Source organism: Serinus canaria, chromosome 5, assembly GCF_022539315.1.
Source record: "Serinus canaria isolate serCan28SL12 chromosome 5, serCan2020, whole genome shotgun sequence".
NCBI lineage: Eukaryota > Metazoa > Chordata > Aves > Passeriformes > Fringillidae > Serinus > Serinus canaria.
Window position 1 is genome coordinate 40614512 of NC_066319.1, and position 26625 is coordinate 40641136.

Genomic DNA, 26625 nt, shown 5'->3' on the forward strand with positions numbered 1-26625 from the left:
ACCAGGACCCCCAGGTCCTTCTCCATAGAGCTGCTGCCCAGCAGGTCAGCCCTGATGGAAAGCAGCAGGCATATGGTGTGAAAGGAGATCAAAGCAGCAGATCTCAACCTACTTTTTCAGGAACTAATGCTGAAAGGCATTTTATATCCTAAGCATTAATGTTTACAGACTGTTGTGTCGAGTAAAAAGAGCTTGTGTAAAGGGTAGGTTCTGTAGCATCCACCATTGTTCCCAAACTAAATAACCAACCTATAACCCAATTTTACAGAAATCCTGGACCATGTAAGCTTACTACAATTTTTAGCAGACATTAAAAGTCTTCCATCAGAAAAAACAAACAAACAAAAGGAAGAGAAGGAAATCACAATGCACTTCAATGGCCCAGAGAACAATGTGATGCCATTGTCTCCTGTTTCCCCAAACAGACAACAGATACATACAACCTACACAGCATGAATATGGACCAGGCTGTAATACTCTGTGGTTGCTTTTCTGAGAGCATCAGCATCAATGACAGAGAAGATAAAGCACAATTTCATTAACATGGATAGTGCTTTTTCTCCATATACCTTGCTATCAATGGGCCAAACAAAAGAAAATAAGATAAAATTTCTTCTTCAAAAACTCTGTGTTTTCAGACATTGGGAAGTGCTTAAATCAAAGTAAAGTGGCAAGGAAAACTCAGTTACATATATCATTCTCTAAAAGTTTGTTTCTTCAAGTCAGAGCGATGCTATTATACAATCAAGCTTGTAAATTTTTCCACATTAAAACCCCCTTGTTTTTGCAAAGGCTTATACTTTAATTCTGTTTATTATTCCTATATTTCCATCTTTTGCTTGGCTGTTTCAGTGAAAGACATAATTCAGCATATTCTGTTTTGGAAACAAGCATTTTTCAAATCTCAACCAGGAATTCAATATTCTTCTGCTGATTTAACAGATTCTCCACTAAGCTTTCAGAAGCTAAGTTGCCTCCCAAGGGCTTAAGAAGATCTTTTGCAATGTTAGCATAATAAGACAAGCTGTTTTCTGGACATTATACTTGTAAATACCTCAGCATTAAAAAAACCCAACACAACAGCCAATGTCTTTTTTTTTTTTTGAGAAGACATAATAGCACTACTACCCTTTTAGTGCCATGAACATGTTTTTCACAGAAGATATAGAAAAATCTCCTCTTGAAGGCTTCTGCTGAAAAGCACTAGTCAAGCACTACTTCTAATAATATATGCATGATGAAAAAAAAAAGTTTTTGGATTTGCCAACTAGCAGAAAGGACAAGCACAATTTATGAATATCTGACTGGAAGCAAGGGTCAGATTAGAAACAAAGTAGTACCTATTAGAGGCTACAGTGAGTAACTTAAAACCAGAGAAAGTAGAGTGAGATTTTAAACCAAGAAAGAAACAAAACACTAAACAAAATTCCAGTTCAACAGTGATTAAATGGCAAAACTTTTACCTTTTAAGGAAAAGTTTCACTAAGAGACAGGAAGAGCACAATGTTGTTAAAAATGCTGTAATGGATGTTTAAGGACCAAGCATGAGCTGATTTTGAACTAATTTTAAGACACTTGTAACATCATCTGTCAAAAAGCAGACTCATAACATGAACTCACACGCCAAGGCAGAAAGAGGGATCAACAGTGATTCACCTGCACAAACCACTCAAAGGTATCACTCACCCACACAGTAAGGGAGAGCTGACCTCCTACATCAGCCTTTTCTGTCAGCCTGAAAAAAGTCATTTACAACAGCTCATAAACAAGATGGAGATATGAAGCAAAGTTTTGCTGGTTTCTTCTGAGAGATCCCTCTATAAAAGATAGTAAATAAAATTTTATTATACATGACCTACAGATTTCTTATCTATCAGAATACTTTTCCTATCTCATTGTTTAAGTTCCAGTAACAAGGTAACTCCACAGGTTTTAGTCTGCTTCCTCCAAGTTTGCTTATGTGAACATTGCATCACTGCCAATATTTGCAGTAAGAATTTTACATCCTCCCCTTCAGATGCTGTCTGCAGATTTTCATTATAGATCTTCAGAAAAGTATTATATACAATTATACAATGTAACCTGAGATTGCACAGAGAGATATTAAAATGTATGGGCCAGAATACTGTATTCCCCCAGTTTTATATTAGAAAGAACCAGCTCATATAAGCAAATGCCAAGAGAACCTCCAAGCACAATGGGAAACCTAAAGAAAGGAATTAGAATAATTCCTTAACTCAGTGCTGTTATATTACTGTTTAATAGCTCAAAATGTAGTATTCAGCAAACCAGGCTGAAGACAGAATCAACTCAGTGGGTTTTTTTCATAGGGCTGATGGGGAATCCAGGTTTAAAGCAAATTTGGGAACGGGAAGAGTCTTTAGGCTGTATGTCTCAGGGCCGAGGTCACCAGAAGGAGCGGGCACTTTCCACTAGAGGACAGCGTGGCACCCAGGAGTCCCAGGCGCGGTACCTGCTCACAGCCTGTGCTCCCGGCAAAAGGGCTGCACTGCAGCACAGGCAGGCCGGGCTTAATTCACCCAGGAGACACTAACAGGACAGCTGAGTCAAGTTATTTATTCTTCTGACATACTTGCATGCTTCCTGACTTCACCACTCAGGAGAGAAGCTACAAATAACATGGCGGGGAGAAGAGGTTCAAGATTCAGCGCACTTGAAAGCATGGACAAGGAAATCAAAAGACGGCTGCGAGCTCATGTTCATTGGCCATATGGCAGCACCATAAGCAACAATTTATTTTAGGAGAAGCAGTGAAGGGCTAGGCTTGTGACCATTCTGAGTTAACTCTGGCTTTTAACAACACTGTATGCAGTGCATTTGTCTGGATTATGCGGGTACTCAGTACGGAGCCACTGTAGAGGTGATGGTGAAAATGCTCAGCACTTTAAAGGAGAGAGGAAAACAGCTAAATCTGATTTTAAAAACTGACAATGGTAAAGCCAAAGAGAATCAGAAATGGATAGAGGAGGAAAGAAAAACGATGGCTGATATTTTTGGCATAAAAATGTCTCAGAGAAACAAAATTTATGCTAATATTAAGTATCCGTCATTGCATTTGCTATCAAACTAAACAGTTCCAGTGGAGTCTAAAGGAACGCCAAAAAACAGCTGGGTGCATGTACTGTGTATTCACTGAGTTTATATATACTGGTGAGATTGAAGCCTTTGGCATATTCCAGAACCCAGAGGAGTATTTTTATATTTGCACTTTCTGATTTTGTTTGCAACTACCAGCTGCATTTAAAGAGCTCCAAGGCCTGCTCTCTCCCATGAACTTCATCATAAAAGGATGCAGCTCTCATCAAGAAGAGATCATGTTGCTTGATGTGACTGGAAAGATGCAATGGGTTAGAATCACAGAACAGTTTGGGTTGGAAGGGATCTTAAAGATCATCAAGTTCCAACACCACTGCCATAAGCAAGGACACCTAACACTAGACCAGGTTGCTCAGAGCCCCATCCAGCCTGGCCTGGAATGATTCCATGAATGGGGCATCCACGACTTCTCTGGAGAACTTGAGCCTGTGTTCCACCAACCTTACCAAAAAAAAAAATCTTTCTTATTTCTAGTCTGAACTTACTTTCTTTTAGTTTAAAAACAGCTCTTGTCCTACTGCAATAGGTTCTACTAAAATGTTTGTCTCCATCTTTTGCATAAGCTCCCTTTAACTACAGAAAGACCACAATAGAAGCACTTTGTCAGAGGATCCTACTAATTGCTCAAAATAGCACATTTCAGAGTTTATTATTCTATTAATAGAATATCTGTGTTGGTGACCATGAAAGAACATGAAGGATCTGGCTGAATATGCACTTCCAATCTCACAGTAGTAGCATTGCCCAACCTTGCTGTAGCCACTGAAGGAGTATCTGCAGGCCTGATTTCTTCATACTGCCCTGCTCTCTGTATCATTTAAACTTCTCTAAAACAGTGACAATGTGTGTACAGCAGTGAGCACAACAGTCTTATCTCATGTCAAAGGGTTTCCTCAGAATGGGGACACAAAGATGTTACAAAATGACATTGTTACAAAATCAGCTAAAATGGCTGATCCTCTGTGCACAGCCATGACAGCATTATAATTATTTGATTAGTCACAATTTGCCTCAAACAGCAGGCTTCATCAAGTGAGCAGAAAGACTGAAATAGGATACATGTGCTAAGGGACCAGCATGAATAAACATTAAGGAGTTAGTAAAGGCAGTATTAAAACAAAGTGATTTAAACTGAGCCAATGTTTATCGAACTGCAGGAGTCAGCTTTTCTACAACAAAAATACTTTTTATAAGATCCTGAAAATTCAAGGTTTAAAGAGAAAGAGATTAAACCAGTAGAATTCTACTGATCCTACAGAAAAAAACCCCACAAACGGGTAAACAGTTCATCCTGTCTCAAATCTGGCCAATCTTGGTTCCTAAAACAAACACACCCCAAACATTTAGTAATAGCTGCAAATACATAAAATGAGTAAATTCCACTGGAAATATTGATAGCTGAAATTATTAAATTCGTAGAAATTAATTAATTAATTAATTAATTTCCACAGAAATTATTAATTCATAGTCATTAAAGTAGAAAGAAAATTACTTCTTGAAAACCCAATTCTTTAATTACCTTGTATGCATGCAGGTTTAATCTTCCAGTTACACATACATCATTACTAATCAACTTCTATGCTTTTTGCTTTTGTAGGCACAATTGTATAGCAACCTGCATCTTCCCCATGTGATTGAGACAAGGCTAATGTTCAGCCTTACATGTGTCCTTTACAGTCTCTCAACTACAGAACTCAGTAACCTACTAAGGACTCAGAGGAAGGTTATTATACATGAAAATAACATACCAAGTGTTAAGAAAGGTAAATCGAAAAATCAGGATGGAAGACTCCAATCAGTCCCTATCATTACAACAAGCCAACAATGGATCCAACTCTTTAAAACATATATGAATAGAGGGCTACTTTATCAAATGTAGCATCACTATCACCTGCTGTACCAGGAGCAGGGGTTCTGATGAAGCCATGACTGAAATGCAAGACTGATGGACCTGCAAGTGTCTGAAAGACATTTTTAAGTTATTTTGGGCTATGTTAAAATATTTTAGCACAGCATGCTTGCACTACTAGAGAAGACTTCCGTAACCAATCCTAATAGTTTGTGGGGTGACTGCAGGCTCTGATAAACGGATGCCTTTAACAACACTCAATTGCTCTCTACAATTGGAAGTTTCAGTCCTAAAGTCCTGAAAGCTTAAATAAATTGAAAAGGCAAGAAGATTTGGATGAAAGTCAATTATTAGGAAGAAAAACAAAAAACCTAAAAATCTATCATTCCTTTGCAGCAAGATCACCAAAATAGTTGTCCTCAGAGAAGAAACTGACTGTGACCCTCATAAAGTAACTATAGTAGGAATGAAAATTGGCGTTTGCCTTAGAGAAGTTTTTTACCTAAGGAAACACCTTTATTGGACTGCTTTGGTACTTCAGGACTACAGGGTGACTAAATAGAGAAAATGGCATCTCAAAGATGAAAGCGGCCAAGGCAGATGCAAGAAACCTATCTAAAACAATGGGTAAATTGTAAAGACAGTAATCAAACAGCTACTTCAGAACTGCTGAGCAAGGGACATATAACAGCCCACACATGGCACAAAAGAGCCTACTTGGCACGGTAAGAATGCAGGCTCTTCCCTGCTTACCAATTAGCACATCCTTTCTAAGTGTTCTACACATGGGAATCATTCAACTCCAGACAGAGGTTCCAAATGCTTTGATGATCTCCTGATGTGATTCTGCTCAATCAGATCTGAAAGTATTTAATATATCTAGGGTCTGTCCAAGAAATGAGATGCTAGAATTATCCTCACCTGGCCAAGCCTAATAGGATGGGCTAACTGACATGTTGTATTGGCTTGTTAAAGACCATCAGAAGGAATCTCATCAGAGGACAAGTCAGCTTCTCTGGCCATAGGTTGGAACTGGCCATAAGCAAACAAACATAAATCACCTATGAAGCATCAGGAACTGATATCACTGCAAGTGTCAATACAATGAAGTCATTTTAGGATGCATCTCGCACAGACAATGACTCTGGAAACATCTGCTCTGCACCTTACCTATGGCCCTGAAAAAGACTTTGGTGGATGTAAAAGAAGCTCTGCAGATTTATTATTCTCTGTGTAAAAATATAAAACATCCCAAGTGGTGAAAAAAGCGGTTACTAACATGGAAGGTACTACTTTTCCTTTGCACAAAGTCTTTAGGATGGAATAGATGTCTTAAAATTGGTCAATTCAATCTGTCTGCTCGAGAACGATCATCTAGAGTAGGATGTAGGTGTAGAGGTTGTGGGAGGCAGGTTGAGAGAGTAGGTTGCCCAGAACTGTGTCTAGCTGGGGTTTTGACTGTCTTCACAGATTGGAGACTGTACAGGCTCCATGAGCAGTGTGTTCTAATGCTTGAGCACCCTCATAGTTTGCATTTTCAGGAGCTCTTTCCCTCTTTGGTAAATCCTAAAATTATCAAAGAGTCACAATTTACCAGGTGCAGAAAACATTACACACATTACTTAATACAAACTACAATTACATATATTGAGTTCTGCCTTGTACTTTAAGCTGTCTTCCACAACAGAGGATAAAATTTCAAGTCTATTGGTTTGAGAGACTAATAATAATGAGCTCTTTGTAACTTTTGTTCATCCGCAGACTGTTCATATTAGATATGAGCCATTTGCCTAAACAGCTGAGGCATTTTGCCCACAAAAGGTAAAGGTCTGAGCTGCCAAACCCCAGAATAATACACATCCGCTTCTTATGTACCCTGGCAGCCAAACAGTGAGCCCAACTTGCCAGGGCACTTTGCTCATTATACACAGAATTCTTGACTGAATTTTAGTAACAACTCAACGTGGCTTTAGAGTTATTTTAACCTGTGGCCAATCCCCACTCGCATGTCCATAGTGCCTAGCCACAGAAATAACAAGCATAGCAATGTCAGGTTCAAAGTGTTTCCTCTTTACATCTAAATCTAAGATAAATGCTATTCATGCCACATTGTGCAAATATAACTGCAAGGATCCAACTCCAAAACCAGCACTAGTAGGAAATGAAGAATTTGCAATGAGTGGTATTACTGCTCCCTCAGCCCAAATAAAAGAGACTGAAATGCTTTGCAGAGTTAGTTGGTGACACTTTCCTCTGCAGCAACTAGCCTCACAAAAGATAGCAGAAGAACTTGTCAAGAATAAGCTTCATCATAGTGTGCTGTGATTGTGTTTTTAAAACAAATAAAAACAACAAATGGAAGACTTTTCTAAACCCTAAACAGTAATATGTGGCAGGAGAATTTAAAATTGCATTCTGAAATAAAGTCTGGAATTAGGTACCAGCCAACATTCTCAACAAATCAGACACTGTAGGAAGTCACATGCAGTAGGTTTTACTCACAAACATTTAAACCTGTCTTACAGCTCTAATTCAGGCATTATGAGAACGAAAACTGCCTCTATCCTCCAAGACTCTTGCAGACATTTCTCTGTTTAATAATAACCATTAGCTCAGATGTTTATTTTTGACAGTGCACAAGAACTGAGCCTGAATGTATCATATCATTAAATGGTATCATAAAATTAAACAAGTTAGAAGAAGAAATAATACTTTGGCTAGGACAGCAAGAAAAAGTAGCTGCCAGGAGAACAAATTTGCTACCAAACTACCTAAAAGCAGTCTGAACTTTTACTAATGGATGTGAACTGACTACTTGGCAAGCTTTCAATAAAGAACCTACCTCCCTGAAGCTACAGCAACAAACAAGTTTAAGTACAACCAGTTCTTGAAAAAAACCCTTTAATAATCTGCACTGTTCTTAGTGCTAGGTGAGAACTACTCTAACAGTCCTTGGGTGGTAAAGTAAAATAAATTATGCCAATTGCATGTGAAATACTCAAGATTTCCATCATAATTTTTTCAAGTTCTCCCTCAAGAGATCAGTGGAATTTACTTTGCAGCAAGAATTAGTTCCTAAAAAATCCTATATACCACCTTGCTTTCTGAAATCTTCCTTTAAGAGATGTATCTAAAATACATTAAAAAACCCCAAAAACTTAGTGACTCATTGAAGGATAAACCATGACACCAAACACAGGAAAGTGTGTCATTTGTACCAACAATCTTTATTTCTTATTTTCTGCCATATGGACATAAAGCTTTTACGTCACCCATTGGTACCAAAAAGCTGCAGCCTTGCCAGGGCCATGTAATTTATCACAACCAGATGGTGTGCTGTCAATAAAGGAGGGGCTGCTATCATTCCAGGGCAGAATAATTACCTTTCGTTTGAACCAAGGACAATGTTTTCAATAAAAACCCAAAGCTGTTTAATGCAACTTCCAGTCTGTCAAGACTCCCACTGTGCAGCTCCAAGATTCATTAGACTCACAGAAGTGAAGGAGACCATTTGTTAAAAACACAGCACAAGTGTCTCAGAGGACATCAATGACACACAATTTAAAAATCCCCCAAACAGTAAAGACATTTTGAATTTTCTTTAAAAGCTTTTTGCATAGATTCTTTTCATCACAAATTTTACAGCAAAAGTAGCTGTATTGCATCAAAATGCCACCTCTGTCCCAGGCCTTTTAGGTAAACTATGGGAGATATTCATTGCTTTGCTATGCACCTCTTCTGCTTTGCATTTTTGCATGTAAAAAGTTGGAGTAGCAACATTTATTCTGGGAGGAAAGGTTGTAAAGCACAGAGAAATAAAATTAACTAGCAAGCAATGCTAAAGAATGGCCGTGTCTCACACACCAAAGCCCTACTAGGTTGATACTCCTCCACATCTGGAAACACATGGCAATCATACTGGAGTAATTCAGAGGACTGGACCTTGCAGGAGAATTAAACAAGTTACAATGCAACCAAACAGCACCTTCACTTTGAGCAATGCAAGAAACTGGATGAATTTCACTGCACACTAAATCTCCCCTTCAGTTTCAATCCTTGCCAAATAAAAAGCAGTAATTATTTGAACACTCAAAGCATTTTCTGAGCCTACTTCCACGCCAAAATCTGACTTTGAACTTGTCCTTCTTTCAACAGTACATATTTAATGAAGTGGTTAAGAAACACATCCTTTTTTCATAACACCAGAACATTTTGTTCACCTCGAAAAAGTAGAATAACTGTCTAGCTTGGGAAATTAAACATGAGCTGGAAGTCCAAGTGTGACCATTTCCAGGAATTACATCTAACAGAATAGAACAGAAATATTCCTGCAGTTTAAGTTCCACAGTGAAGATGCCTTAGCTCAGTTGACTTTTGATTGACCCTCTCTCTAGCTAAGATCAAATCAGTATATTCTTCTCTTCATGTAGCAGTTGCCTAAAGGATGCCATTACAGATTCTAATATATTTTACCTATGATTTACAGCCTAAGAAACAAACTACATTGAAGCAAAACATGATAGGAAACAAAAGAAACCCCAAACTACCACAAAAATTGAACAGCTTTTAAGACCTTACAAAAATTTCAGCTGACAAATTTCTGCTCATCACCTCCAGAAGCTGCAGTAAGAAGCTGATGAATTACCATCCAGAAGACCACAACTCATTAAAAAAGGGTAGAAGATAAAGCATGATTCTTTGGTTCTCTCAAGAAGTACAGTAATATGCATTAACAAAAAGCTTCACAGAGAAAGAATAAGTTGTCTGAATGAGCAAGGGTGGCTCTTACCTTAGGATACCAGGGGCCAGTCTCACCAGAACTTTATGTAAAACTGGAAAATCTCTTTGTTATTCACTATAAATAAGCACATACAGTGGGAGCATAACACAGTGGAGACAGCAATTGATAACTTGCACAGACACACAGATACAGATCTATTTTTACTAAGCATTTCTTGCACCTATGCAGTAGCCTTAAAGGAGATTTTGCAGGCTTCTCCAAAGCCCAGACACAGGTGTGCAGCAACCCATAGTCAGTGTGCAAAGACACATACAAGAAAAAGCTCAATGTTCTTTCCAAGTTGGAGGCTTGGTGTTTGTTTTCCAACACACAACAATTAGTATCACCTTGATAACAAAACATTTTTACAGTTGTTTTGTACAATACTGTCATCTCCAACTCTGCCATATTACACAAAGAGTATACTACAAAATCATCTTTTTTGAGATTCCCCGACAGCTATAAAGCATTAATGTTGCCACTACTATTAAAGCAATGTTAATAAAAAAGTAAAGCAAACAGAAAGCAGTTGATCCCAAATCAAGCTAAAAGCAACTGAAGGCATTCGTCTTTACATGAAGAAAATACACACAGAACCACCAATATCAACTGACACACAGTACTTGGAAAAATCAAGCCAAAGAACAAAGGCTACACCAGAGCACAGGTGATCAGCTGCTAATTATGTCAGCACTTACACCAAGGCAGAACCAGACTGCAGCATGTTCAGAAACTTCCTCTTTATCAATCTCCTGCTCCAGTGAGTGACTGAAGAAGTGATATCACCTTCTAATTAATACCATATTAAAATAATGTAAAATAGCTCTAAGGACAAGTGTGTCTGAACAGTTCTCATGTAGGTTTTATTATGACCCTTCTAGTTTGCAATTAAGATTTCCTAATTAATCCAGATTTTCTAGAGCCAGGAACTGAATTAACCTATTTTATTAACTGAAACACCTTAGTACCTCTTGACACCCACTGATGAACTAGCATCTGCACGGAGATGTAATTAAATAAAACAGGGGGACACACCCTAGAAAACCCCACAACTAACAAAAAACACAGGGCACCCTATGATCAACTTTGCATAACTTTCTGTGAGCTGTAATGAAGTGAATTTCAGTAAAGTTCTGAGGAATACAGATTTTTAAAGGCTCCACTGGTATGCAACATCATGGCTTGCATACTGACTAGCATTTTTTAAAATACCAGATATTTTTAGCATTCTGATAAAAATACAGCCAATAGAAGGCACTGACTATTTCAACGGATGAACTTTCAAATCCCTCTGTTTAAAATATTGCTCCACAACAGGAACAACACACAACTCTTTGGTACATCCAAAAGGCAGGATTATTTGTAATTTAATATGGAAACATTTCAGCTGTCTTAATGCCAGCATAATTCCTACGCAACTCTGGCATTTGAGACATGCTAGATATTTGTCGCTGAAGTGTGTGAGGTTTTTTGCTGTTATGTGAAGTTCACCAGTTGATGCCTTGGCCATAACAGTACCTTCTCCCACACATTCAGCTTGCTGGAATCAGCTCTCTGAACCTGGAGCTTTTTCATCTGACCATTTATTTGTTCTATAAGGCACATCCAGCCCTCAGGAATTCACAGCTAAGGGGATACCAACAGCCTCATCTGGCTGTAATTCAACAAAATGCATGTGTTTACATTTGTCAACCTTTAAAAGAGATCTTAAGAACCACTGAGCTTGTAGCAGCAACCTTCACAAGGTTTAACACTTGAGCTGCAGTGCTTTTTACCCTAATTTTAAAAACTGCCCTTTCCCTCTGTATAGATAAGAAAATGACACCCAACAGGGATATGGAGTCATTACCATCTCAGGCTCCCTGTGTGATAATCAGAGGAAATGATCTGCTGACCTCAAGCAGTCTTTGAAGTCTGCACAAACATTACCTAAAGAAGAGGGAAGGACTATTGAGCAGGACATACATCCCCCTAGGCCTGCCTCTTCAAAAGCTCTGCTGGGCTAGTGGTTCTCTCTAAACCTAAAAAAAAACCTGGGCTCTATAACTTGTGGTTATAGAGCATGTTCAAAGACTGGTGTGAAACAGACTCTCTATATCAGTGTTTCATTTAAGCCTAACATGCAAAAACTGTCATACAGCAAGCATTGATTTCTTTAGGTCTGAATTATTAATAAGTTAGCATCGGGAAAAAGACAAAACAAACCAACCACAAAAAATCCAATCCCCTGCAAAAACAGACCCCAAATACAACCATGATGCCGATTTACATTTATGCAGGCTTTCATCTTATGCAAGACAGCATGCAAAATAAAATGGAATTGCTCTCATTGTTTAGCTTCAACAGTCCCTTGATTTTAAAGATACAGAAATTACAAAATAGTAAATCCACATTGTATAAATTATCTGCTGGAGTTATCCACGTAAGAGACAATCACATCCTCAAACACAATGCCAACTTACAATTAATTGCAATAACTCAGTTTCAACAGATGGGAAGTCATAATACCATCTTTGGACACTTCTCTTCAGTCAAAATGCACTTTGAATTACAGAAACCTGCTTTTTTTAACACTTAGGAAAGTCTAAAAAGACTGCTGGTTGCTGGTACCATTGGATTCCTTCATGACTACTAAAATCACATGCATCTGATGATTTGCTTTTCAATTTCTTCCCTCAGTACTAACCCAATGATATACCAGACACTGCATAAACAGCAGCTGTCTCTAAAGTTTACACCACACAGAACAAAAGATCCCATGCTCTCCTTTTGTGTTTAGTGTGACTCTTCGTAGGAAATCCACCTAGACAGAAGTAGGATTTGACATCTTTGATGAAGAGTGGATCTTGTCCAAGCAACAACAACAAACAAAACCAAACCAAAACACTGCCTCCTGTCAGAAGGCTGTCAGAAACACACAAGCCATTTCCACTTAAAGGAGAATTCAAGATAATGCCTGGTTAAGTTGATAAAATTATCCGTGACCTCCATTTTACCACTAAAAAAAAAGAACAAGAAAGCATGTGCCTGCGTATCTAAAAATTAGTAAGACTGACTGAACACAAAATTATTTCATATGCAAAGAATTGCATACAAACAACAGTTACAGTTCATGGTCACATTGCACTCATCTCCTGTGATATGTTTCAAGCCCTGCTGCAATGAGAGACTAGGCTCATGAGATGCAGAAGTGTTCCCTAACTCCAACTTTACATGTACCACTGTATTTTTTCACATAGAACTTTTCTAGAGGCTGAATTTCTACTGAAAGCAGTTTAAGTTCTCTCTAGAGTTATCACAGCTAAATAGGTTAGCCATACAAAAAAAAATCTACTGTGATACAAAGTGAGAACAAGAGCACCAATTACCAGCCAACTTTACTCTGACACTAGCTGAAGGATCTGCTGAAGAATAGCAATACTGCCTGCAAGAATTCCCCCACTGGCCCCCCTAGGCAATCCAGAAAACAATTTCTGAAATGTAACTCACAATAGCTGTTCCTGTTTGTTTATACCCTGCTCACTGTATCTGGTTGCACTGTTGTCACAAGACTAAAATGCCCTGCAGCATAACAATTATGATTTACAGTCATTGAACTTATAAAGCACTGGTTCAGATCACCAGGTAATTTTAAAGAATGTGATTAGGGCTATCCCTCCAGAACAAAGACATTAAGTTTGTGTTGCCTGGGTAAAGGTATTATCTAACTGTACATATTAATCATTGGGAGGATTTGTGGGATTGTATTAACACCACTTACACATTAGCTCATACAGATTTTGTAATATCACAACTGCAGTCATCATAATAGCATTCATAATTATTAAAAATACAGCTGTACATATCCTATTTGACAGCTCTTCTTGTGTCTTGCTGAGAAGAAAGAAATGTGAGCTCATCAAGCTGTTCTTTTGAACTAGTGATTGCACCTTCACTATAAAGTCAGAACCATGAAAAAAATCATATAGTTTCAATGAAACTTACCTTGCCAAGTTAATTGAATTGTTAAAAAAGGAAGCATTTAAAACCAATGTTTTCTTTTTATTATACCATGGGCACTGAAATTCAAAAATCATATCTTTGCTCTTAAAACTCTCAAGAGAGAGCATAAGTAAAGAAGGGACAGAACAAAAAAAAGACTTGAACCTTTGTATAGTACAAATAGGTTGGCAGGCCTTTAAGACAGATTGAAGCCACAGAGAGCAAAAACATCAGGAACACATACAAACACCACATTTCTTTAGAGGCTAAGGAATGTGCAAGCTTTGACAAAGCATATTATATTAAGGATGTTTATAATCTACTTCCATGGAGACAGTTCAGTAGCTTTACAACATAGCAACAAAGAGCGTGAACTATATTTTCCATCTGTTTTGTGCAGACTGTTGTTTTACAATCAAAGTCAGTATCAAAGCTAACTGTTCCTTGGGATTTTAAACAGCAATACAAAGGGGTAAAGAAATCATTCCCTATGCAGTACAAGAGAAGATACAGGATATGAATTACTATTAAATATATATACAAAAATATGTGATGAAGTTCTCTTGTTTCAAACTGGAAGTGTTACACATAATGTAGCAGTCACCTAGTTTCAGCTAATATTACTGTATTTATTAATTGTAAAATATAATACAGATATAAAAAACCTTACAGAACCAGACAGATTATCACCTCCAGCTGAACACGTGCAATAAGAACAACAAAGCAGCCCCTTTCCACATTCCAAGAGAACTATAATCAAAAATGGAAAGATATGGTCAGTATAAAACATGAAATCAGCTTAAGGTTAAGCATGAGGAGAACGAAAAGGACAACACTGTAAGTACTTCTTCCAGAGGAAAACAAAAATACCAGCATTGGAAGTACTCCTTCCATCTCCAAAGCTCATTTACAGCAATAGCACAAAATTTCTTCTGAATCTATCCATGTTAAAACAGATACAACAAATAACAAAAAGCATCTATTGTATTCATATATTATTAGCACAAGTTCTGCCATTCTGCTACTGTTAGGCTGGAGCTCACCCTACGTTACATGGCATAGCTGTTCTCTCTACGCACAGACCACAGGAAATAGTGCAGAAAACTGTATTTATTTTTCCAGAACACAAAAAGCTGCAGTGCACACCAGCTTTTCCAAGAAAAAGCACAAAGCTTAAGTTTAATAGGTGTGACCCATACAGACAACACTTTAAAAGAAAAGGCACTTGAAACACCCCATGGTTACATTATTACAATTAAGTTAGAAAAACAAATGTATGGTGCATGGAACATACAGCCCTTGTGGCCACATGTTAGACTACCCTGAAATCTAAAGGGAAGTCACTGAACATTTATACCCTGCATTAGAAAAATCCTGCTGTGAAAAATATTCCCAAAGTCCCTCATGTGATACTTCAATCCCACTGAATATATAAAACCCAAAACTGAAGGTATTTTATGAAGACCACCACATGGATCCAAGACCATGCCTGAGCAGCAGCAGTGTCTCCCACCACTCCAATAAATGCCATTACAACAGAACTGTCAAAACCCCCTACACATCTACTTCCTGGAACCCAGTGTAATTCCCCTTAGTTACCAGGTATCCACAGAGCTTGCATGAAGACACTGTTATGCAAATCCTTCACTTCATGATGAATTGTCAAACAAACTAATCCCTACTCAAGACAAACACTTGTAGTGGATTTTTTTAAATCTACATAACACTTTCCAAAGGTTTCCCTTGGTACTAAAATTTCCAAGTCAACTAAGTAACAAAATCTATGGACTCAACCAGGACATTAGGGTGCCATATCCAGAATCAACAGGCTGCAAGCTACTAATGCCTTCTTCCTAATGGAGGCAACCCCACAAAAAAAACCCCCAAACTAAAAACAACCAACCAAGGAAATCCAACCAACCAAAAAAAAGCCTCACATCAAGATAAAAATATACCCCAAAACCAACAACAACAAAAAAAAAAAGCAACCAAAAAATCCACAAAAACCACAAAACCAAACAAACAAAAAAAAAACCCCACCAAAACCAAAACAAAACTCCAAAAAGCCCCCAAAAAACCACCAAAGAAAGACACCAACCTAAAACCCCAAAGTGGCTACGTAGCCTTCTTCTAACCCAAACTGTTCTCACGTCTCTCAAAATATAATGAAGAAAGAAGGTACAAGTATGAAGTACTATGAAGAGTATTAAAATCCTTTAAAAATGACTGTATAAAACACAGGTTATAGCCAAAGCTATAGGGTTAGAAAAGATGAAGAGTCTGACAACCATACCCAATGTCACTGAATGATCTGTGTTAACAGGAAACTCCAACCAAAACCAAACTTGGAAAACAAGAATTAGCTCTGTTGTGTTCAGGAAAAAAAAGCAAAACCATTTTCCCTTAAAACTCTCAAATACAAGAATAGTGTTCAGGGAAATGCAGTGAAGTGTAGTCTGTGCAGTTTTATGGAAAAGTTATTATTTATTAATAGTACTAACATTTAGTTTGTCGGGATATTTGTCCTGCCATTAGGCACATCTCTAAGGAGTTCACAATAATCCATAACCAAGCACTCAGCTTTAGAAAAGTAATTCAGTAGCTCTTCTGACTGAGCTTTAATACACTAGCTTCCTTATTGAACTCTTGCTAGCTGGTCATAAAAATTAGAATTTTCTTTCCTGTAATTGTTGTTTGAATTTTACATTAAACCAGTATAAAAGCACAAGGTTTTATAATATCCATAGGTCTTAATCTATTCTTCTAAACCTCAAAGCCAGTTCAGCGAAATAGAGGGATTTGTACATCACATAAACCATGAGCAATAAGATACGCTAAGAAACACTGTTGCTAGTCATCTGCAGTTAATTTGCAGTCTTCTCCCTCATTTCCTGCAGCTGTGCAGGCATTAGCCACATACTGAAGTGTTGCTCCTAAATTTAAAATCAGATAGGAATGCTCAAAGTGCAAGAAACAGTATTCAGCAAAAGTCAGCTGATTGGTCACATTCCATGTCAACACCTTAAAAGCCTCTAACAACATTGTTGCTAAAATAGCTGGACTAGTGCTCAAGTTCTAGCACAGCAAGGCTTGTCATCCACTGGAAAAGACACACCAGCCACCTATAAAGTGTCCACCTTTGGTTAGAAATAACCAGCTTTGGTTAGAAATAACCAGCTTCATCTAGAAAGCAACAAACAGAGCTAGGGCATCCATTCTCTCATCTGGATAGTGAGGTATCCCTGAGGGAGTACCACCTGAGGGATGGGATGTATTTGACTACTGTACTCTTTGGCAAACTCCTTTGGGAGGTGGCAGCCATAAACACTGAAGTACCATCTTCTGGCAAAACTTAACACAAGCCAGCTCTATAAAGAAATGATGCCAATGAAACAGGCTCCACGAGCTCCAGATAATAACGAGATCCTACACAGAAGCATGCTTTGATCAGTAACTGATACTGTAAGGTACTATGAGAAGTATCTATCTCTGTGTTGGTCTGAACATCCAGAAAAGCAGCCTGCCAGACAGACTACCTTCCACTATGTCTTTTCATAGAAGAATCCTTTAAGGGCTAAAGAAAGTGAACCGAATAGTCCTCAATACCTGCTTTCATCAGTGGTATTAAATGGGACCTTATGGAATGGAGCACATTAAGTTCTGAAGTGCTTTCTGTCCTTCAGCAGGACCTCCCAATATAATATTACTACAGATTTCACCTAACACAAGGCAGCAATGGGAGAGACAGGATGCTGCAAGTGTGAATGTGCTCCTTACTAATGGGTCCTAAAATTGAGAACTTTCACTAAATGAGTTGGTTTGTTTTATTTGCTTCTTTTTTCAAAAGGAAGCTTTTTTATGAAATCATTGAGAAGGCAGCACCCGAATCTTTCACAGAACACATCTTCATACATCTTTCTGTGAAGACTTTGATCCATTCAATAAGAGGTCCTTTACAACATTTTAAGTTTCTCCTTTGACATCAAAGATGCTTCCAGCCAAGTTCAGCTTATGATAAAAACTATAGCCTGCAAATTTCACACCAAGTCAGAGTTGCCCACATCTGTCTGTAAATCTGTTATATAGCCATACTTGTCCTAAAGTGTGCTCAGATTTACCCTAAAACCCTGCAATAATTTCAGGAGCAAGGGTATTGAGCTTTCCCATGTCAGTAAGTTGTATTTGGCAAGAAGCTTCTGGTATCCTGCCACCTGGAACTGAAGTGAGGTGGAGGAGCAGGCTTTGTGCCTGAAAAGGCCCAAACCCTGGGGACCCTGTCTCTCCTTTGACATTTACAGACTTGTTTTTCCTGAACAGCTCTGTTTTCCAAGGATCCTGGAAATATCAAAGCTGTGCCTATAAAACCTAAAATTGCTAAAAAACCCTCTATGCTGCCATGTCCTGAACAAAAAGATAGTTGTCAGAAATATAGCTATCATCCTAGAAATGACAAGCTGTATTTCAGATTGGAGGTACTGAACATTTTGCTTCCAGCTCCCTGTATAGTTATTCTACAGGAGTGACCCATCTGGTTGTACCAAGTACTTAGTTCTAGAGATGCTAGTTGCAGGACAAATGAGTTCTCCACCGCCCATTTAGAGCCTGAGTTTGCCAACACACTTATATGATACAACATTAAGCTGACCAGCTGGAAGGCATGCATGAAAGTCTTAAAAAGCTTCAGAAGTATTGTACTGGCGCCTTTTTTCTTCTTTTTTTTTTTTGCAATACCAATGTCCATGGACAAACAGTTAAGAAATCTTAGGAGCTGCTAGCCAACACGAATTTGAGAAGCATGCATACTCTGTAACACATTTTCCCCCATGTAGGCAGTATTGTAACCACAACTTTTCCACTATGCAACAATTAGGCAATAACCTGAGCATTAACAGAAGCTTAGCTTCTTGTGACAGAAAGAAGCCCTACAGGTTGGTTTATCCTGTCCTTGACAAGTCAATTTGTCTTGAACAAAACCCCAATATCGAAATCAAGAATCCGCTCAATCTTATTTAAAGTAATCTCAAATCTCTCCTCTGGCCATATGCTCTTAATAACACATTAATTTGTCATGCAGGTTCTTCAGACAGCTTCTTCCTTTAAAAATTAAATCTGTACTATCTAAGAAAGTTTATTAATTCTGAAACATTAACAAACATCTGCACTCTAGCAGGACAAAAGCACACACTGTAGATTGTTAAGATTGTCTGCGTTTGGGAATTTGTGGAAGGTCAACTCCATTGATGTGAAATAGCAGGAGTTGACCTTGTGCCAAACATATTTTCCATCAGAACCCACTAAAGTAGGCATGGACAGTAGGCCAGCTGGCCTGCAAGTCCCACATAGCCTAACAAAGCCCACAGAAAGGCTTCATTACTGACTACTGCCTGTTTCCAAAGAAGATAGAAACAGTTGTACTATATAGTCTTCCTACAAGTCTCTGTACTGCAGACACTATTGCAGTACTAGTATTATTTTTTTCTATGTAGAAAATTGGAGAAGCTTCCAGGACTGATGATAGGAGATAGTGCTTCTGTGGGTCATTCAGGTATTTTCTAAAAACTCTGCTCTAGTAAATCATGTACCACATCAGGAACCATGAACTCTATTTCACACTTATCCAGAGAAAGAGTGCACATCGACTCATGTGTGACTACTGCTGTTGAAATGTTTAACCTTAATGCTACTGATTTAGAAGCATTTGAGTTGTGCTGTTACTAACAATATATATTATATATAGTATATATGCTAGTAACCTGCTACCAGTATTTTCTCCTTTTCCTGTATGAGCAGCACACCAGCATTCTGTAGAAACCTGACATCTCATATGCTATTGAGAGTAAAAAGTGAGACACACATTTAAAATCAAAAATAGAAATTAAGAAAAATTAAATTACTTCAACAAAACAACATTTCTAGTTGTATTTCTGCTATGACAGAACAGTGTTTAGTCTCTGAAGACACAGGATGATAGGTCCTACCATAACAGAAAGAACCAGAATGTTACAAGAACAAAGCAGGTGTACACTTATAAAGGTTTATAAGCTCTATACCAACACTACAATGTTGAATAAAGCCCAAAAGAAGAGGCACTGAAGAATTCTCATATTTCAAGGTACAACACAAAGGGTACAACTCTGCTAATGTCTGTAAACACTCTTCAAAGCATCAAAGGCTGAAAGATTTCTCCTGTGCAGTCCAGGTTAAAGCAGTTTTTCTGGAAGCTTGCCACACTCTGTGGGAGGGAGATAGGGGTGCAGCAACAAGCTGGATTTAAAAGATCCTCAGCTGGAAGTACAAATACAGAGAATGATGTTTAAAACTGTTAGACCCCTGGAGAGAAGCAGGAAACTCTCTTTATGACCCCCAGAGTATTTGTTTTTCCAACAGTTTCCCAGCTCAGCTTGAGATTCTCAAGGGCAGCAACAAAAAAAAAAAAAAAAAAAAAAAAAAAAAAAAAAAAAAAAAATTTCACTTTGCTCAAATTAGTTTTGACTGGTACCCAGGTTCCCAAGGTGATAATTTAACACCTCATTAACAAGTGCATTATTGGAGGAAATTCAAATGAACAGATTTTAATGATAATTGAATGTTTTCAGCCTCAGCCTGCAGAAGGCATATTTCCCCCTTGGAGTACAACAGCAGTCACTGCTTCCATTTGTGGATTGACTGCTGGTGATGAACGGCAAAGGATTGACTTTATTTATAAATATACCATAAGCTACTTAAAATTCAATACCAGGTGCTAAACATGGACTAGTCCTTCATTAGTGCTTAAGTTTGTACTTGCATATAATTCTGGTTTGTCTTTGGAAAGAAAAAAGTAATGTTACAAAATGTCCAACTTCAAGAAACCTACTGATTAGGCAGATGACTGAACTGAGGTCCTATCTTCACTTGAGGGCCTAATTAACCACATGGAAGTTAAAATACTAATTGCAGTCTTTTCTCCTCCAGAATTTAAGCAGACCATCTAAGCTTAGTTTGGTTTCTTTTTTTTCCCAGCATGCTTCTCCCTGGGCATATTAACATTATAACAATGGTCCTGAATTCTGAACAGCTCAGTTATGCTCAATTCTCTGCCAAGACAGCTGTACATTCTTATTATTCTGGTTATAATTGGTTTAACTGCTATCTCTGATTTAACTCACACAATATTGTTGCACATAGCAATGGCAAGAGTAGAAATTTTCTAAAATTTTTTTAACATGTTTTCACTGATGAGATGGAATCAATTACTGGCTCTTCACAACTGAGGTGCTGAGACAAATACCAATCTGACTTTGTGCTGCTAACTGACTGACCAGCCTTCAAAGAGCAGTTATTTGATTACAATAGTTTAGCAGCTGGGATGGCCAATGCAACTGCTACCTCCACTGAACTATGCTGGACACTAATCCTTCATTTCTATACAGTGGTCAAGACAATATTCAGTCAAATTTAAGAGCCATCTTGGGCAAGGTTAATCCATGACTTATTCACAATATGCTATGTATGGCTCTATGATTAGGTGTGGGATATTTGCCTCCTAAAATTCACAGAGAAGTCAGTCAAACTTGTTACAAATGTCAAGAGTTATAATTACTGAGTTAAGTTCTGTGGAAAGAAATAGCTCATCTCTTTTACAAGCCATTAGTACTGCCAGCTTTAGTTGAAACTTAAAACACACCTGGATTTAAGGCTCATCTTCAGTTTTCAATACATAGGAGAGCAAACTAAGTTTCACCTCTGAAGGTGGTTAACCAGTCCCTAGACTGGTTTCACTTTGCATGTTTTGATTTGCCTGTATCTCACTTGGGTTACTTATGATTTTCTTCCACTTGCCCCCAGCAATGTTATCAGGACAACAAACAGGCTGGGTCCTGAACAGCTACAAGTTTAACAGAACTCCAGTTGTACAGGATGCATCACTGGCTCTTATGCAAATAACAGAAAGAAGCCAGCCGGATTCCTAGTCCTAGTGAAATTGTAGTGGCAAAAAATCTAGCTTTCAACTCAAACCAAATCATTGATGCTGAAAAATTCACCAAGACAGGTCAAGGACTTAACATCATAAATCATAACAATGTCTCATTTACCATGACAAGAACCAAGCTGTCTCATTTTCCCTACAGTCAATTTAAATAACAGCAAGAATCAAGTGGCTCTATGCTACAGCTTTCCAGAACTCCATTCCAAGAATCAATCTGTCATCTTTGTGTATGTATACCATGACCTTGAAAAGCCTACTTATTGTGTCTTTTTATTATCATTGTTTAAAAAGCTCCTTTATCTATAAAACTATCTGACATTCATTCATTTGTGGCTGAACACAGCAAGAGCAACATTCACCAAACTGCTGACAAGCATCTGCAACACTTTCTCATTAAAGCTTTCAACCATGGAGACTCTGAATTGGAAAACAGTTCAAAAAGTTTGTTTTTGTAGAAAGAAGACATCTCCATCTCTTCTGCTCACCTTGCTCTACTACATATATTAAAGCCAAATGTGATGATATATAAGATATTCATGTTCGTTTTCACCTGAGTTCTCTCAAGAGAGTCTATATGCTCAAGGGGCTCACACTCTTGAGGATGACTGTTCCTTTGAAGAAATTCTCAATGTCTTGTTTAAGACTCCATGATGGTGTTCTAGCCAATTACAGTACAAGACAAGTAATGCGAAGTAAAATAGGAGAGAGTATTGATCTGGTAATGTAGAGGAGGTGCAGTACTGTACAGAACCCATAGAAGAACTCACAAGGTGGCTCTGCCACCTTATTGCTTTAGCTGTTAACATAGTTTTTGCAATCTGGATGAGAGAACAAATAATATATTAATATATAATTATACTGCTCTAACTGTCTTCGGGGTGGTTGAAATCTGCTAGTCACGTGCATACACTTACAAAGAATTAACAGATTAATTTGAGTAGAAATCAAGACACAAGTAAACTACTGTGCCAACTAAGGCAGCATATCTGCACATAAGCACATGTCTTACATTCTCTGTAGAGAAGCTTTTCCTAGCATCTGTGTTTAGTCTGTGCTGCCTCTTACCAATATCCTATTTAGTCATCGGCAACTTGCTGGAAAAATCTGAAAGGAGACATACACTTTTTTAGTAATTACAACACCTTATATTCTAAGTTTGGAGTCTTCAGATGCTTCTTTAGATTTAGAAATAACCTAGACAATTAACATATTCTTGCAGAATTACTTACAAAACCCCTTTCATCTTCAAATACAGCTTGGTTCCTATTACTTATTCCTCAGCTACAGACTATCTCAATCTGACATGACCATTTCCACAAAGATTTGATGACATGGAGGACAGCAGGTTTTACAAATAGCATGTGGTAAACAGAAGCAGGCAGACAAAGAAGCCACAAAGGCTCTTTTCAAGAAAGCACTCTTGAAGCTATTAAAAGATTTAGCTGTGCTCCAAAGCAAAGTTGGGAGCTAGCCATCTACTGTTCGGATTCCAGCTCCAACTCCTGCGCTGCTGTAAAACCATTGCCCTATCTCAGCTTCCTTTACCAATTCATTCAGCTTGACTAACTTAAAAGCAATGAAATTTTTGTAGTACACAGCCAATTCAGAGGTGCTTGCCAGTGACCCCATTTAACACTATTTCTCCACTTGTCTTTCACAGTTAACAACTATTACCAGTACCCATCTATTCCTTATTTATTCATAGTCAAACCAGCTGCAGGCAGTGGTCCTCCAGAGCCCCACTTGTAATTCCACACAATCCAAACACAAGTTGTTCAGCGAAAGCCTTTAAACAAAGAAAAAATTTTGTCATGCTATCACTAATCAGCTGCTTAGTTCACCCAACTGAACATTTGCCTACTTCATCCACAGAAAAGTAATGTCTACAAAGTAATATTACCTCTAAAGCCTTAAGGCAGTTTTAAAAATGCATGACTGGGAAACAGCACACAGCAGAAAATAAACAGAAAAGCACTTTCATGCAGAAATCATCCCGTGAGGTGCTTATCTTAACTCAAAGTAGACTTAGATGCTTAAAAACCCAGTAACACTTTCACAAGACCTTAAGCTGAGAAATCTTTTGAGATCTGACAGGGTTCTGGCTATCCAGCTGCTATACCTATCAATTATGAAAAGTGCTAAAGCTTATATAGAAATGGACATACAGAAACTTGCTGGAAATGAGACCTGTGTCAAACACCAAAACCACTCATTTTCTTGTCAGAATGCCTAGGAATTCTGGTACTTCTTGGCACCAAATTAGAAGGATGTAGCTCAACATGCATTTTAAGCAACATGAGACTAGAAACGATCATTTGAGTTTATTTTTTGGCCATATTGCTTCCTAATCTGATTTGCCTTTCAGCTCAGATAGATCTTGCTGGCATAATGGCAGGAGAACAGTGTGGAATGGAGGTTACTTCCATTCTCCTGGCTTGAACAAATACCACACAGTAGCCTCAGAAAGAGACAAAAATGCCTGAGTTTAAATACTGCAAACAGAAATCAGTTACACATTCCTTGCTTCCTGCTTCATTAAGCAAAACAGATACTGGAAGAAACCCAAAATAAGCAACATCTAAGCAGACCACAGATTGTTGGCAAATCATCAGCTATAAAAACTCAAACAATTACTTTTAAGATTACAGAAAGACAAGTTTTTGTGAAGTGTGAAGCTTGCTTAATACCTGTACTCAACAGCAGGGAGTCAACTCCTGTATCTTGGTACAGGTCTCTCCTATGGACCACTCAGAAGCACTCAAAGCTAGCACAGACACAGGCTGCTGCTCAGCTGTACTTGCCTCACTGATGATGTCCCTGCTGAGCAACCACCTACACCAACTGCTGGCACTGAAGTCTGTTCTCAGATAATATAAGCAAACCAAATGAAAACTGTTATAACAGGAAAATTCTCAAGTCATATCTCCAGTGAGCTTTTCCACCGTAAGATATCAAACAGATTGGTTGGTCAGATGACACATGTTCAAAAGCAAATTCTTTTCTTCAGCATACACCACCACCACCACCTCGTGGCCAGATGCCTCAAGATCCAAGAATTCAATATATAATGCAGTTAGAATTCTAAGAGCCTCCAAACTCAATGCCACCAACATATCCTCAATAAACGACATCAGCATCCTGTGTGAGCTGCTCACAACTTTTTAATTACCTGTGAAGAGGGGAAAGTAACCTCCATGCAAACTGTACCATTTCAGTTTCAAGGCAGCTTAAAGGGCTACTTACTTCATGCTGGAACTGAAGGAGGCTGCTACCCATAGGCAAATGAGACAAGAATCTGTCATTATGACATTGAATGCCCAGAGAGTAGTACAAATTTTCCCCTTTTTACTTCTATGATGAAACAGGAAAACTAAGACAATAAAGACAAATATGCTGAATTCTTTCTCCTAGTCCATTAAGTTCACTGATTTTGAAAAATGCCTCCAGCTCCCCAAGTAAAAAGGGATTTCAGAAACATTTCCACATTCACTTTAACTGAAATGAAAATTGAAAGCACTGTACCTGCAATAAACCAGCACACAACTATAAAAGATACAACAGCAAAATACTCTGAAAGCAATGTTTTAAACTGGGGCAAATAACTAAGGACAGACAATGGAAAGAAAAAAAAGGTAGCTAGAATAGCTTGACAGAAAACAAAAATCAGTACAAGAAAACAGTGTGTCTTAGGCAAGACTAAGACAACTTATGTCTAAGTGAAAACTCTTTATGCTGTTATTAGGCTGATCTGTCAAGCAGAATTGTAAACTGGTTTATTGACCCAGAAATTTCAACTGCAGAATTACCAATGGGTAATTATGAAAGTGTCTACTGAATGTGCTATCTGTCAGAGTCATAGAGGCTCTTTTTGGCTTTCCCTTCCTACAGGCTTACTGCTAGAAAGACTTACCAATAGTTGTACCATCTTCACCCATAATGCACTTCACAGAGGTGATGATTTGCTCCACAACAGGAGGCGACATTGATGTTGCATATGCAGCACTGTGAGAGTATGTCCTGAGGTAATCAATCAGTTCCTAGCAAAACACAAGAGGCATCAGACATAGCCTTCCCAGCACTCAGAGAAATGCTTCTGTATCTTCAATCACAATAAAACAGGGCACCACAAAAAACCTCTTTCAGAATGCCCATAAGAGAACAAGTATCTCAAGGATTAATTTTCCAGTACAAGAAACAGCAGGGACATGACAACTCGTAATAATGTCACAGTGCAAGAACGTGTGTTGATCAGAGACAAGTGTCTATGACAGACTTGTTTAGCTAACACCTACAACAGTGGATTGCAACAAAGGTTTGCATTATGCTTGCATTACTTGAGCTGTGCCGAGGGTGAGTTTCAAATGTGTTTATTATTACAGTGCAAATATAAAGAAAATGAAATAGTGGGGAGCTTTTGAGCGTATTGGATCATGCTCAAAAGTATATTGAGCATGATCCAATAGTTTATGGATCATGCTCAATATACTTTTTTCCCCACAAAAAAACACCAAACAAGGGAACAGGTCACAAAATCTCTCTCGTTCATCAGTACAATATAAATAAAACAGTAGGTGTCATTTCAGAATGCACAAACCTCAGCCTAATCCTTCTGCACTTCCCACTTAAACACATCCTATTTCTCTTAGAGGACAAAAGCAGCTCATTTAGGAACAAAGGACCAACACGCCTTACATCTAGGCTGCTTGTTAACTGTTACAAAACCAGGCTGAAATATAAACATCAGTATGAATGCCAGGTGAGATTCTGTCTTTTGCTACCATAAAATGAATAATGACAGCTCTGTAGCTATCCCAAGCTGCAAATGTATCAAAAATCCTCCGGAAGCGTTCTGTTGCCATCTGCCTAGGGTCAGAGTTGAAGGAAAGGAAGTCGTAAAGGGACTTTGAAATAAACTAGGTAAGAAGATTT

General features: G+C 38.1%; 1 protein-coding gene across 2 annotated transcripts in view; it reads right to left on the reverse strand.

The window, feature by feature from the left end:
- The window catches only part of SPTLC2 (serine palmitoyltransferase long chain base subunit 2), a 77980-nt gene that overhangs the window by 21657 nt on the left and 29698 nt on the right, over window positions 1–26625 (reverse strand). For both annotated transcript variants that reach the window (XR_003946205.2, XM_030240222.2), the window contains exon 9: window positions 25607–25733. Coding sequence is in view for 1 of the 2 variants with exons in the window: in XM_030240222.2 (XP_030096082.2) it covers window positions 25607–25733 (127 nt within the window). In the remaining variant the exon portion in view is untranslated. The remainder of the gene's footprint in view (window positions 1–25606; window positions 25734–26625) is intronic.